The sequence below is a fragment of the Myotis daubentonii genome, chromosome 18 (genome assembly GCF_963259705.1).
Source record: "Myotis daubentonii chromosome 18, mMyoDau2.1, whole genome shotgun sequence".
In the NCBI taxonomy this organism is placed as follows: domain Eukaryota; kingdom Metazoa; phylum Chordata; class Mammalia; order Chiroptera; family Vespertilionidae; genus Myotis; species Myotis daubentonii.
In genome coordinates this window covers 27,524,355-27,540,383 of record NC_081857.1, presented here as the reverse complement: position 1 = coordinate 27,540,383, position 16,029 = coordinate 27,524,355, and the positions used below count along the sequence as shown (strand labels likewise).

General features: G+C 37.4%; 1 protein-coding gene across 2 annotated transcripts in view; it reads right to left on the bottom strand.

Moving 5' to 3' along the window:
* Positions 1-16,029, bottom strand: part of KIFAP3 (kinesin associated protein 3) — a 112,203-nt gene that overhangs the window by 44,916 nt on the left and 51,258 nt on the right. For both annotated transcript variants that reach the window (XM_059674094.1, XM_059674093.1), the window contains exons 12-17: positions 11,365-11,473; positions 9,295-9,407; positions 8,729-8,894; positions 7,825-7,950; positions 6,181-6,279; positions 3,303-3,388 (exon numbers count right to left, since the gene is read on the bottom strand). In XM_059674094.1, the coding sequence (XP_059530077.1) occupies positions 3,303-3,388; positions 6,181-6,279; positions 7,825-7,950; positions 8,729-8,894; positions 9,295-9,407; positions 11,365-11,473 (699 nt within the window). The remainder of the gene's footprint in view (positions 1-3,302; positions 3,389-6,180; positions 6,280-7,824; positions 7,951-8,728; positions 8,895-9,294; positions 9,408-11,364; positions 11,474-16,029) is intronic.

The following is a 16,029-nucleotide window of genomic DNA, read 5'->3' as shown; positions in this document are numbered from 1 at the left end:
TTTTAGGGACTTTATGTTGTGGAGTTTTGTAGTCCCCGTGTCTACCTTAGTGTCTGGAATACAGTATGTGCTTTATAAACATGTATTACATGTATGAAAACCCAGTAAAATCAGGGGAGGAATTCACTTGGCAACTGGGGAAGAATTTATGTGGTTCTCAAATACTTCAAAGTTGAGGAAGCACTGAAGTGTAAAAATCTATCTGGGTTTTTAGGAGCTCTCTATGTATAGAGGGTTTTGTTCTTCCCTTCAAGATTCCCAAAGCTTGGCCTCATGAAACTACATGTAAGGCCCTAGTCAGACAGGTGACAACTTGCTGATGAGGCCACAGAGACCACACCACCAAATATGTAATACTCCATGGTACAAAGACTACTATCACTACACATCTGTTTTAGTTCACCAATTCAGGCCTTGGGCCCAAATATATTAAACAAATCATCACTAACATAACATTGCCATAATTATGGGGACAAGTACTTAATTGCAGTAGGCATATTTCCTTAATAGTTGTAAGGCATCTAATTTTTCTTAGTATTATTCTACACTGTCTTAAGTGAAAAAGAAGTTTGTTTTCTTAAAGATAAGTTGCTTTAAGCTATAAAATTCTCATTTTTGGGTATTTTTTATTAGTTTAGGACATAGTCATGCTGAGATACTAGGAAATCAAAATCTAGAGGTAAAGAGAGTCGTAAGAGATCATCCACTTCCATCCTAGGCTGTGGTTACTTGGTTCTTACTGATGTAACTGGACAGAGACTTCACATTCTCCCTGACAGCCCATTTCTAGTGTTTCATCATCGTTGCTGCGCCTAATCAAAGTTTCTCCTGTTTCAAATTAAGTCAATTTCCTCTTGTTTTGCTCTTGAAAAAGATTCAGGACAAGCAAATAGACCCTGAGTCATGATCAGTAATAGAGTCTGGGCTCAAAGAACCAAAGACTGGCAGCTATGTCCCAAGTGGCTTGAGAAGCTGTCTTTTTCCTGATGCATTAAAATGCCCACTCCTCAAATTTCTCCCAAATACAGAGGTCCAGTGAGCTAGGAGTGTAACTGTGGTCTCAGGTTAGCTGATAAATTGAATTCAAACCCAAATAAGTTACCACAGTTCCGAACACGAGTAACTGAACAGAGGAGGCACTTCTGTACTGGAAAAGGCTGTTCCCTCTTTAAGGCACCCTCCTAACCAGGTCTTTTAGCTAATTGCCCTATTCAATTAATTGTTCTGATATGAACTTTTAAAATGCAAATTCAGCCATTTTCAGGATAACCTTAAACTATAAATAGTAATATGTCCGACTAAAATATATACTCCAAATAACTTCCCACATTTAAAATCCAAACAGTGAACAGATTATCTTCCCATACCATTTTAAAAATTAAAATGAACAGAAATAGCCTAATTATCTGTACTAAAAAAAGTAAAATGTTGATCCAGAGATTTAATCTACATATAAACTTAACTAGGTCTGAGTTTTGGTCTAGTCTGAAAACAGCATATTGAGTGACTATCATATGGTAGATGCTTCATATACATCTTCTCCATTCCTTACAGTAATTCTCTAATCCTCAGGAGTCACTGTAAACGCAATCTTCACAAAGTTAAATAAATTGCCTGAGATTATTCAGCAGGTGGGAGCACTTGAGTCAGTTGTATTCTAGATGCAATGTCAACAAGACGAAGCTGCCACTTCACAGAGGCCAAAAGTTAAAACCAGAACCCCAACCCAACTGAGAAGAGGAGAAAAATGTTTTGGAAAGAAGCTGCTCCCACTGGTGCTGTTCCCAACTATCAAGCTAAAACTGAACCAGGGCCTTGAATCTTTTTAGGTGTATAACAGACAAAGGTAAAGAAACATCCTTCCAGCAGAACATGGCAGTTTCCAGAGCTGGTGCCCTTCTACGAGCTGCACCAGATAACCTCTCTTCTAAAAGATTCAGCTATGAATATGACTCAGTTGACTGGCCCAGCAGCACTTCAAATCACATGAATATGAACCTTCGGATTACTTGTTCACAATTTTTAAAAACTGATTCAAGTGATCAGACAGCATCACAGGGAGCCTTATATAGTAGCTGATCTAGCACCATTTCAATTTGCCCATACTTCCTCGGAGGACGGACTGGTCACTATGATGCGCACTGACCACCAGGGGGCAGACACTCAACGCAGGAGCTGCCCCCTGCTGGTGAGTGTGCTCCCACAGGGGGAGTGCCGCTCAGGTGGTGGGAGCTTCTCCAGCTTCTGCGGCAGCGCTAAGGATGTCCCACCGCTGTCAGTCAGACATGCCCGGAGGGCTCTGGAACTGTAAGAGGCACAGGCCAGGCTGAGGGACCCATTTGAATTTCATGCACCAGGCCTCTAGTATATAATAGTGACATCAGTGATCTAGTAGAAAAAAGTACGAGTCATGAAATTGTTCTCTAGGAGTAATAAACAGTCTCTGTTCATAAATCCTGTGACCAGTGGCCCACATGTATGAAACATCCTGATAAAACATGGTTTTAACATTAAAGTTTCCCTATTGTAATTTAGAGAGCAAAGCTAAAATTTCAATGTACTCATTTAGTTTTAAACCAATAATGATATAATCAGTCAAATCCAAAGAGCAGATGATATAAAATAAGATGAATTTCTGAAATAAAATATGGGAAACTGACAAAAAGTATCTGCTGGTGGTTGTCCAATATCATAATGAGATCACTAGCAGAAATGTCAACTCAGAAAATTTGCAATAAAATTGTTAAAGAACTTTGAATAATATTCTGATCCTTTTAAAATACTTAAGTTTAACTCTGAAAACTACTGAATAGTCTATATTAAAGTATCTTTTTACAGGGTGAAAAATAAAATAAAAGTATAAATACAGTTCATAGAAGGAAGCAAGCAGTTTATGTGTAGCACTATCTGTTATATGTGAAAAAAATATTTAAAGTAATCTGGTATCTGGCACATCCCATGCACCAAAAGGTTGCCAGTTCAATTCCTAGTCAGGGCACATGGCCAGGTTGCTGGTTTGGTCCCCAGTGGGGGTGAGTGCAGGAGGCAACCGATTGATGTTTTCCTCCCTCCCTTCCTCCCTCCTTTTCTCTCTAAAATCAATAAAAACATATTTAAAAAAAAGTTAAGAGCCCAAAGTCTTAAAAATGTTTTAAAAATGAATTTTTTATCACTGTATTTTCTGAGATTTACCAAAAGATAAATTTGTCTTTATATTGAATGCAATGTTCTAAATAGGTGTATGTCTTTTTTCTCCCCAGATGAAGACTATTATAACTTGTGTAGAAAGATAAATTACTTACCGCTATAATATCTAATGTATTATCACAGACCTTTCGGATTTCATTATTTTTATCATGCATCAGATCTATAAGATATGCTGGAGCCTCTGAATAAAGTGGTTAAAGATACAAATGACATTTGAGACTGAGGCTGGCTATTCAATCCTATTAGAAAATCTCGCATTTCACAAAATTCAAATGATAACTTGAAATTTAACTGCAAATTTTAAAATAAAATCATTAATAAAAGATGGCCAGAAACATTTTATATTTCATTTGTTTAAATAAAAAGAATGAGAAAGAAAAAAAAACAACTAGATAAAAAGGGGTAAGACAAACAGCCAGTAAATTTCAGAAAATACAAGGCCATATTTTTGAAAACATGAAAATAGTTAAAAAGGTAGCTCTACAGCTGTGTAGCTATAAAAGCTTTCTTGATCTATCTGGCCCTGCTAAAAGTCCAGGGAGTGAATTTCACAGTAAAAGAGCAACAGAAAAGAACCAGTCAAATTCCATATATGGTTATTATAAGAAAAAGAAAACAAAACATTTTGACATAAAAAATAAAAACTGCAATCCAATATCCCCAAAAGAGATAAAATAGAGAAACCAATAGTATATGAAAGAATATATGTCAAAATTAGAAAACTTTGAAATAATTCAGGAAAGAAATAAAAATCATTTAAGGTATAAAAAAACTAAATTTATAACAGCACAAGAGCAAATAAAAATAATAGATAAAACTTTAGGAGAAATAGAAGGTAAAAAGGAAGAAAAAATTTAAAATTAAAGAATAAATGAAAAGCGAGAACAATTAGAAACATATTAAAGGTGGGCAAAGACAATCCAACACAACAAATCTCAAGAAGACAACCAAAGCAATAGGACAGGACAAATAATAAAAACTATAATTCAAGAAAACTTTCCTGAAATAAAAAAATAAGACAAAACTACATACTGAAAGAACACATTTGCATACTTGGAAAAATCAAGCAGGGATGATAAATACCAAGTCAAATTTTAATACAACTACTTGGCTTTAAAGAATGAGAAAACATTCCTTTGGTCTTCCTAGGAAAAAGACTGACTCACTTAGAATGGAAACAAAAGTAAGTTGTCATCAGACTTTATGACAGATACCAATAATTAGTAGACTACAGATTTCTCATTGGCAGCAATTCAGGCCAGAAGACAGTGGAAAAATACCTTCCAGGTGCTGAGGGAAATAACTGGCAAGCTAGAAGTTCATATTCTGCTATATTATGTTTAAAGAGGGAAAACTAATTATTACTCCTAATGGGAAGAAGGGAGGCACAAGGTTTAACTCAGAAGATGGCTTATAACCTTATTAATGTTTACTAAGTTGGAGATTGTCAGGTAAAAAAAAGGAGAGGAATATTTTTGAGGTTGACACGGCACCTGAAGAGGCAGTAAGTTTTGACAAGGTGGGTCATGTTTGATAAATGATGAGAAATTTGGTGTGCTAAGAGAAAACTATGTATAGTAAGGTTAAACAGGGAGCTTTGGAAAATTTGGGTAAGGTCAGGTTATAAAGAGCTATGTATGCTAAGCCAAAGAATTTAGATTTTTCACATGGGTAATGAAGAATTTTATGCAGTGGATTTCTAAAGAAGATATTTTAATTTTTACTTTTGGTCCACAAAAGCAGACCACCACAATAAAAAAAAAAAAGACAAAAATTCAGCTTAGATACTACTTCCATTTTTCCATTGCCATCTTTTCATTACATCCTCAGACTTGGTTATATATCTTCTCCTGTGTACAGGGCACATGTCTTTTAAAATTAAAGAATAAATGAAAAGAGAGAACAATTAGAAACAGATATTAAACGTGGGCAAAGACGATCCAACACAACAAATCTCAAGAAGACAACCAAAGCAATAGGACAGGACAAATAATAAAAACTATAATTCAAGAAAACTGGATTATAATTTTATATTTCTTATTTAATTGTCTAACTCTCCAATAGTCTATAAAGTCCTTGAGTACATTCAATGCTTAAAACATTGTTATATGGTTAGCACTAGATATATATTTGTATAATAAATGATTACTTGTGTATGGAAAAAGAGACAGCAGACACAAAATTTTCAGCTATGGGACTGGGAAGATGATACTGTTATTACCCGCTGTGAATACAGAGGGTAGGCTGTTTTTCAGGTGAAGATGTTGGCGATATCTGGAATCCTTTTAGATGCAATAATGATAAACTACCACTTACTGAGTAAATCTCTGTGCTGGAAACTATTATAGCACATTAAATTCATTAGTACTTATAACAATTCTATAATGAAGAAGGTCTTCTTTCTATCCTATATAATAAAAGGCTAATATGCAAACTGTCCCCTTGACCGGGAGTTTGATCAGTGGGAGGGGCTGGCCAGGCAACTGCTGTGGCCCTTCCCCCCGGCCAGCCCTGTCCCCACCCCCGATTGGCTCCCTCACCCCAATCAAGGGCTGGCCAACCACCCATGGCCCCTCCCCCCCAGCCGGCCTGGCTCAATCGGCCCTGATCAGGGCGGGCCGGCAGGACCCCACCTGTGCACAAATTCATGCACCAGGCCTCTAGTTTAGTAATATTATGGCCTTTTTATAGATGCAAGATTGTATGTTCAAGCAGGTTAAGTAGTGTATCCAAGATCCTGCAGCTAATAAGTAGTAAAAGGTAATTAAAAATTACCTTTAGGATTATGTGATTATAACGATTCTTAAGCTACACCATACTATGCTTCCATGAAATATAGCTTGCCTTATAAATGTATTTCAGAGCTTGATATTTTCTACATTATTTGAATATTTGCAAGAAAAAAAATACCTAAAGATGCATCTCTTAATGTATATATAATGTCATTATTTATTGTAAACATTGAAAGGATACGTGTTTCTTTAATTATGACATCTCTCGTGGCTTGGTGGAAAACCATCTGATAGAAGACATAAATTATCTGGCACACAAATTCATCATCTTCTTGTTGAGCTGAAGGAAACAGAAAATTTTCAATAAAAGAATATTATGTTTATATACAAATTAAAAAACACTAAATAAAAAACCTAAAAGTGCCAAGGAGACTAATAAAAGACAACTAGTTTAAATTACTTATAATATATGGGTGGCACATGTTACTTATGTCTTAGGTGTTTTTCTAAATTACATGATGATAACAGTGAGGAATTTTTTAATAATACGTTTTCAGAAGTTTTAGTAAATTTGGTTGTAAACTAAATAGGCTAAATTACTTTGGAATATAAAGATAAAAAAATAAGATTTTGAAAAAGAGAAATTATGTCATATCTGAGTTTAAACCAGACTACGTGAGATTACTTATCTCAAAAGCCCAGGTTGGACGAACTGAGGAACAAGATTGTTTTAAGAGAATAGTAACAGTGCTTCTTGATAGTTTACACTGTCTTTTGCCACCAGGTATGAAGAAATTGATTAAATTAGCCATAATGTAAAATGGCAACACATCTCCACTTGTTTTATTTCTTGTCCATCATAAGAATTATTTAAACAACTCTAATTTGTGAAATAAATTTGGTTCTATTTTCCTCACCAGGAACCAAATAGGCTGATAGCTTGATCTTGGACTTCCCAGTCTCCAGAAATGTCTGTTAAGACAACCAGCCTGTGGAACTTAGTTAATGGCCACCTGAGAGCAGGCTAATATAAGGTCCCCAAAAATGTGACTCTAATAAAATAATATTAGATTCAGACAAATTTTGTGTCCAATATGGAGAACAATAAACCCATTAAGAGGAATACAAGGGGAAGGGGAAGGCTCTAAGAAGGTTAAGCATATACATGCATAAATTTGTATTTATAAGACTGGACCAGAAATAACAAAGATATGAGCGAGAGTCTTTGGTATGGGAGACAATAAGAGTAAGGACTCTAAAATTAGAAACCTGGATTTACTAGTGATCTATTTGGGTTTAGAAAGGAAAATGCTCACAAGTGAGTGTCCTAGATTAAGGTAAAATTCAACACAGCAACGTTGTCAACTCTTATATATTACTCTAGCTCAGTGGTTCTCAACCTTCCTAATGCCGCAACCCTTTAATACAGTTCCTCATGTTGTGGTGACCCCCAGCCATAAAATTATTTTCATTGCTGCTTCATAACTGTAATTTTGCTACTGTTATGGATCGTAATGTAAATATCTGATATGCAGGATGTATTTTCATTGTTACAAATTGAACATAATTAAAGCATAGTGATTAATCACAAAAACAATATGTAATTATGTATGTGTTTCCGATGGTCTTAGGTGACCCGTGAAAGGGTCATTCGACCCCCAAAGGGGTCGGGACCCACAGGTTGAGAACCGCTGCTCTAGCTAATCCCAGTAAGAGTTATATTTAATTCATTTTTCATAACTATATAACTTAAGTTGCTAAAAGATCATTAATGTACCAAGTTAAAGAACATTATGATTCCAAATTCTATTCATACTTAAAAATTTAAACTAATAACCTATTAATATGTTAGCATACAAATAAATTAAGATAAATTATAATTCACCATTCAGCAGTTCAATGAGTGCAGGGATTATCCCAGACTTGGCTAGCAATGCAGCACAAGAGTCATCCATAGACACAGTTCCAATCATTATCACTACTTCCAAAACGAGGTCATCTTCTGCAGTACCTGATAAAGTCAGATCACAGAACATTTTCATTCACAGAAAAAATAAAAGATACTGAAAGCTAAATCAATTCTTATGAATCCTTAAGATGGTTATATATCTGTCTTTTTCCAAATTTCCATGTTTACTGATGATCGTTTGTGGTGGGAGGGGAGGGGGCAGCAGAGACATAGAAATTACTCTTTGGAAATAAAAGTGAATGACAATTTAAATACAGAAAGTAGAAGACTCACTTGAACGCTCTGAAGAACTTTGTGTGTGTGTGTATGTACATGGTTTGCAGAAAGGAATGGCATTTGGTCATTTCAAAAAGGCAGGATTAAGAAAATAAGAAAGAAGGCAGAATGGGAACAGGAAAATAATATTTGTTAGGAAAAAATAATATATACATATAAGAGTGACCACCTTACTGGAAAAAAAGAAACTAGAACTTGAGCCGGCTGGCTTGGCTCTGTGATTAAGCATCAACCTATGAACCAGGAGGGCACAGTTCGATTCTGGTCAGGGCACATGCCTGGGTTGCGGGCTCGATCCCCAGTGTGGGGCGTGTAGGAGGCAGCCGATCAATGATTCTCCTTCATAATTAATGTTTTATCTCTCTCACTCTCTCCTATCCTCTCTGTAATCAATAAAACGTTAAAAAAAAAGAAACTAGAACTTGAGGTATGGGAGAAAATTTGTCACTATAATAATGGCCACAAAATAATGCTCTAGCCCCCTTATCCACAACATAAAGAAATAACTTTATGGTAAGACTAAAGTGAGATGATCAGCAGAGACCTGGTTTTAGTTTATCCTTGAGGTATGGAACCAGCTTGTACTCCTTCAGCACCAATTCCCAGTCTAAGTCTGGAATGGTCAAGTTTGCAAGTGTTCCCAAACACTCAATCACAAACTCCTCCTCTTCATCATTAGAGATCTGGGCTGCAAGATCCCCAACATAATCCTGTAGAAAATATAATTTTAATACAAATATAAAATAATTTCTGCAGAAGAACCACTCTAATAATTCAACCTTTTGGAAAGAAAAGTAAGTATCAAATGTGATTCCCTTGTTTTAATAATTTTGAGCTGAATTACTAGGAGACCCTATGGTGAACTGGTTTAAGGCAAGAAAACTGGAGTGAGGACAGAAAGGTTAGGGGTAGGGATCGTAAAACAAAAACATCATAAAAACCTAGGTTTAAATTTCTAGGAGTTATTCTTACAAAGAAGTTGTTGATAGAAAGCCAGCTTGGGTCATGAGTTAATATTTGATGAGAGCTCAGTAAAAGTTATATTTCCAAATGGATCATTTTAAAGCTTCAATTCGCAGGCCATTACAATAGGTCAAAAATTATACTTACAATAAATAAGTTTTTAGTTGGTCCATCGTGCTGAGAAATGTTCCTAATCATTTTCATTAGCAGTGGGTCCTTGAATTTCAGAGCCCTCTTCATGAGCATCTTTAGCCCATTTCCTGGTACAGAAACACCAAAGATTCCCCAGTTTAAATAAGGTATACTAAGTTAAATCATTTTTTTTTTTTGCTTATAGTTCACAAAAATTCCATAATTTATATGCAGTAATGTGCATAAACCTTAAGTGTCCAATAGATTTTGGTGGTGGTGGTGGGGTTAAACTACACTTGAGGATATTTTTTCCATTGATTTTTAGAAGGAATGGAAGAGAGAGAGAGAATGGGTGAGACAGAGAGAAAGAGGAACATCAATGTGAGAGAGAGACACATCAATTGGTTGCCTCCTGCACGTATCTGATTGGGTTTGGGAATTAAGCGTGCAAGCCAGGTACATGCCCTTTACTGGGAATCGAGCCTATGTCCCTTCATGTTCAGGCCAATGCTCTAACCACTTAGCTTACTGGCCAGGGCTCCAATAGATTAATTTAAAAAATATTTTTATTGATTTCAGAGAGGAAGGGGGGTAAGAGAGAGATAGAAATACCAATGATGACAGAGAATCATTGATCGGCTGCCTTCTGCATGCCCCCCACTGGGGATCAAACTTGCAACCCGGACATATGATATATGCCTGACCGGAAACTGAAGACTATAAATTGAAGACCAGAAATTGAACTGTGACCTCCTGGTTCACATGTTGACACTCAACCTCTGAGCCACCCTAGCTGGGCCTCCAATAGATTCATTTCGATAAACGTATACTGCTATGTAATTCACACACACAACATATAGAATATTTCTATTTGCTCCAGAATCCCCTATGCCCAGCCAATATTATTCCCCAAATTCAATCACTTTTCTTCTTTTCTTCTCCTCTTCTATTCCTTCTCTTTCTTCTTATTAAACACAGATTAGTTTTGCTTATTCTAGAATTTTCATAAATGTAATCAGAGTATGGGCTCTTTTGTGTATAGCCTATGGGCCACACATTTTAAAAATGTACATGCTAGTTGACCTAGAAAACCTACTTCTAGGAATTCATCCTAAGAATATAAAAATGAAAATGTGGAAAACCTCAGAAAAGGGAAAATCACTTCATTGTTGTTTGTCACAGAAAAGAAGTGGTAGCAAATTAAACAACCAAATTAGCAGATTAAACTATGGAAAATAGTTTAATGGATTATTTTGTAGCTATTGGTATGTTTTATAAAAGTATTTAACCACATGGAATGATATTTCATATATTATTAACTTAAAGACTATCACCATACATAGAGAAGAACCCCATTTTAATTTAAAAATATATAGAAGCAGCCCAGCTGGTATGGCTGAGTGGTTGAGCATAGACCTATAAACCAGAAGGTCACGGCTTGATTTCCGGTCATGGCATATGCCCAGGTTGTAGGCTCGATCCCCAGTGTGAGACGTGCAGGAGGCGGCCAACTGATGATTCTCTCATCATTAATATTTCTCTCTCTCTGCTTCTGCCTTTCTCTTTGAAATCAATAAAAATATACAAAAAATTATATATAGAAGCATTGCATCAAAATTTTACCTATGATTACCTCTAAATAGGGAGAGTAAACACTTAATTTTTTCCTATTTGCTTATTTGTATTTTTTGTAACAAACATGTATACTTTTCAAATAAGAAAAAAACTGTCAAGAAAACTATCAAGGGGACTCTGCAATATCATAATGCATGACAAGCAATTTTGCAAAGATACTATAGAAACAAATACCTAACACTTTTGTATTATACTATCTTACATTGCAATGAATTACTCTGAAAATTAAAAGTTTTTTTTTCATATAGAAAGTATTTTTAAAAATCAAATTTCAATTAAGGGTAACTGACCTTATTACTGAAGGGTGTTTCTACTCATGATATCAGAATATTCTGAGTCTATCTGACCTTTTAGGGTTATAGCTATAATTTTACTTCCTTATTACCTATTTTCTATCATATGCCAATTGCCATATGATAGAGGTTATCTATGAAGCTCAAAGGCACTAACCTTCACAGATAAGCTGTACATTTCTTTTATTAGCAGCAAGATTAATGCAGAAAGAAATCAGTTCCAAGTCAATTCGTTCATCTGAACATTCAAAGAGCATCTTCATTAACTATTAAGAAGCACAGGGAATATTTTTACTCAAAAAGATACAAAAAAACCCCGAATCACCATTTTATCACAATGTGTTAACTTAGATTGCATGTTGGAAATAATATAACACAATTACATTTTCAACACATAGCTGTGGCACACTGACTATTGAATAACTAAATGAATAAATGGTTAATGAACAACTGCATTAAATATAAACTTCCAAGTAAAGTGGAGGATACAGAAGAAATATTAAATAAAGCTTATGCATTTAAGGAATTTAAAATTGTGCAGACATAGAGCATTCTGAGCAAAGAAAACACCTTGGCCAAATTTACAAGACAGGAAAGAACATGATTCCACTGAAGAACTAAAAGAAGATAAAACATGGTCGGAGTGAGGGAAACAGTGTTGAGAGATAAGATGGTAAAAGCCAGATCACAGGGTCTCGAAGTACATGTTAAGGATTTAGGGCTTCTAAAGATAATGGAAAGCCATTAAAAGATTCTAAATAAGGAAAATGTCAGGATAAGATCCGGGTTTTAAAAATATCTGGCCAGTGTAGAAAATATAGACTGAAACAGGGTAAGAAAACCACAGGAAAATCAGCTAGAAGGCTAGAGGAAACATGCAGGTAGAAGATGGCTTCATGGACGAGGGAGAGTAGTGGAGATAGAGGTAAAAGGAACACTAGATCTATATTTAGGAAAAAGAGTCAAAATGGGATTGAATAACTGACTAGATGTTGGGATTGGAGAGGAAGGGTCAAAGATGACTCCTGGTTTCTGCATCAACATGGATGGTGGTGCCAACATTTACCAAAAAAGAGAAACTAAAGTAGGCACGTTAAAGGGAAGATAGTAATTTTGGTTTTAGATATGTTGAGTTTAAGCAGCCTATTTAAGAGTCTAGTACAGCTATTCAATGAAGATAATAAAGGCAAGCCTGAATTTAGAAGAAATGTTTGGACTGGAAGTATAATTATAGGAACTGCCACATCTATATATAAAAGCCTAATATGCAAATTGTCCCCTCGGGAGTTCGACCAGGAGTTTGCTCACTATGATGGGTGCTGACCACCAGGGGGTGGCGCGAAACGAAGGAAGGCCTAGGCTGGCAGCCAGCAGCTGGGGAAGGAAGGTGCTGGCCGGCAGCCGGAAGGCCCCAATCAGCCTTGATTGCCGGCCAGGCCTTGGAACCCTACCTGTGCACGAATTTCGTGCACTGGGCCTCTAGTATTCTTGATAACTGAAGCTGCAGGCTGGATCCAACTATTTGGGCATGGGTATAAAATAAGAAAAGAATTCTACTTAAGGTTAAGAAAAAAGGGAGAGGGTCAGAGAAGCAGCAGACAGAAAAGTAGAAAGGAAAAGGTAGGCTACCTATGCCATTCAACAGTAATCTAGATTTTTCATAAGAGATAGAGGCTATCATAAAGGAGAAATGAACAAACTTTGTGCTGTAGTTTTGAAAAGCTAGTCTTCTATTATTAGTAAATCAGAAAATTAAGTTAGTGTATATTATCTATATAGTAGAGGCCCGGTGCATGGAATTTGTGCACTCAAGGCAGTCCCTCAGCCTGGCCTGCGCCCTCTCACAGTCCAGGAGCTCTCTGCCAGCTTAAAACAAATGGGGGAGCGGGCCTAAGCCAGCAGTCGGACATCCTTAGCATTGTGCTCCCCAGCCCTGAGCCCAGCTGGCACCAGGAGCAGATGCAAGCAGCGTTTCCCTGTGGGAGCGCACTGACCACCAGGGGTCAGCTCCTGCATTGGCTGTCTGCTCGCTGGTGGTCAGTGCACATCCCAGTGAGCAGTTGAGCGGCCTTAGCATATCATTAGCATATTATGCTTTGACTGGTTGAATAGCCAACTGGACAACTGGGCATTTAGCATATTAGGCTTTTATTATCCTACTAGAAGCCCATTGCACGAAGATTCGCGCAATAGGCCTTCCTTCCCCTGGCTGCTGGCACCGGTTTTCCTCCGGCACCTGGGACCCAGGCCTTTGGTCCAGCCGCAGTGGAGAAGCCAAGCCCCTTCAGTCTTCAGTCTTCAGTCTTCAGTCTTCACTCTTCACTCCAGCCGGAGCCTTCAGTCTTTGTTCTGCGCCTGTGTATGCAAATTAACCACCATCTTTGTTGGGTTAATTTGCACAGTTGTTCTAATTGGCTGGTGGGCATAGCAGAGTGACACAAATTTGCATGTTTCTCTTTTATTAGTATAGACTAGAGGCCTGGTGCACAAAATTTGTGCACTTGGGGGAGGGGGTGTCCCTCAGCCCAGGCTGTACCCTCTCCAATCTGGGACCTCTCAGGGTCAGACATCCCTCTCACAATCCGGGACTGCTAGCTCCCAACCGCTCGCCTGCCTGCCTGATTGCCCCTAACCACTCCTGCCTGCCAGCCTGATCACCCCCTAACCACTCCCCTCCCAGCCCAATCGCCCCCAACTGCCCTCCCCTGCCAGCCCAGTCGCCCCCAACTGCCCTCCCCTGCTGGCCCAGTTGCCCCCAACTGCCGGCCCAGTCGCCCCCAACTGCCCTCCCCTACAGGCCTGGTCGTCCCCAACTGTCCTCCCCTGCAGGCCTGGTCGCCCCCAACTGCCCTCCTCTGCCAGCCCGGTCACCCCAACTGCCCTCCCCTTAAGGCCTGGTCCCTCCCAACTGCCCTCCCCTGTGACCTGATCACCCACAACTGACCTCCACTGCTGGCCATCTTGTGCCCACATGGGGGCGGCCATCTTGTGTGTTGGAGTGACGGTCAATTTGCATATTACCACTTTATTATATAGGATAAGTGAATATTAACTATTTGTTGACTGGTTAGACCAGCCGTGGGCAAACTACGGCCTGCGGGCCGAATCTGGCCCGTTTGAAATCAATAAAACTAAAAAAAAAAAAAAAAGACCGTACCCTTTTATGTAATGATGTTTACTTTGAATTTAGATTTGTTCCGGCCCTCTGGTCCAGTTTAAGAACTCATTGTGGCCCTCGAGTCAAAAAGTTTGCCCACCCCTGGGTTAGACCCTATTCTGTTAAATCTTGTTTTGGTTATTCTCTATGTTAGTTCCAGATAATGTCTAAGTTGTAAGAAGGATACACAGTCAACACACAAAAATCATGTGTTTCTATGTGCTAGCAATGAACAATTGGAGAGCAAAATAAAAAACACAAATCCACTTATAATTACTCCAAAAATAAAATACTTATGTGTAATTCTAACAAAACTATATGTAAATATAATTTGCTATACACTGGAAACTACAAAATACTAAAGCACGTTGGCATGTATCATGCCTTTTCCCAGAGGGCAACTCTTTAACCCCAACTGCTACTGAAATCTTTGGGTAAAAAATCATTAAACACTTAATAATGTTATAGGCTAAAAAAATTCTATGGGAAAAATAAAGTGATCTAAATTTATTGGATATACATTTAACAGATTTTGCAACTTTTCTATAAATTAACTGCCAATTAAAATTAAATTACAATTTAATAAAAATGTAGGTGCCAATCCTCTAGCTAATGAAATTAGTATGTTTGTCATATTCATTAAGAACCTACTATAGATTTTTTCTAAACTTTTACTGATACAAGAAGCTTTTTAATTTTGTAATAACAAAATGTTATATCAAAGCAAATCTTTAAGAAGGCAAAATATCTGTTGTTATCTTCTTGAAATTAACCTTGCGGTATGAAAACTGCCCTTAGAAAATGGGGTTACAGGTGATATATTTAGAAATTGAGGGTTTTTAATTTTTGTAATTTCCATGTTACATCCTGTGGTGAAATAATCAGGAGCTAGATTTTAAAAAAATAAGGTATGATTTGAAATCTTATCCAACACCCACCCCCAAAGTTCAAGAGAAATCAGGGCTAAATGTGAATTAAATGTATCATGATATAGAATTAGTTTTTCATAATAAGAAAAAGAAACACTTCAATTTTAATTAAAGCATTTACATTTTAAAATAATAGTTTAGTTCAAACTCCATGTGCAATATGATGTCTTTAATTTGATTGCTACCCATGGCACTTCAAAAGTAAGTGTAATTGCTGACAACTAGGAAATATTAAAACTAGATTTGTTCTGCTTTAACTATGTCCATTGTCATCTTTTACTAATTTAACTAGAAGGCACTATAAGGGCTTCAGCCTGTGCAATGAAGAGGCAATAGTGCTCAATCAGACAAGTCCCATATTGAGTATCAGATACCAAAGACCCACGACTGAAATCACTGTGTCTAGACTCTCTGGCACCTGACTTTACTTATTTACCAGTGACCAGAGGCCAACCCCCACAGCTCTCTGTATTCACATACACCTCTACCACCCCCAACCCCCTGCCCAAACATCTTTGAATGATTATGGCAGAACTTTGCATGCCTCAGGAATCTCTTCTGACTGGCTACTCCCTAGCTCTGCTGTTTGAAGTGATGCTCTGGTTTCTGAACTTCAGCAGATAATGGCAGGCAGGAGCAAAGGGGGCTGTCAGAAAGGACGTTTACCAGCATTCAGCAAAAAAGAAGCATGTAGATCAAAGAGGGGCCAAACAGGACAACTGTGGTGGAAAACATG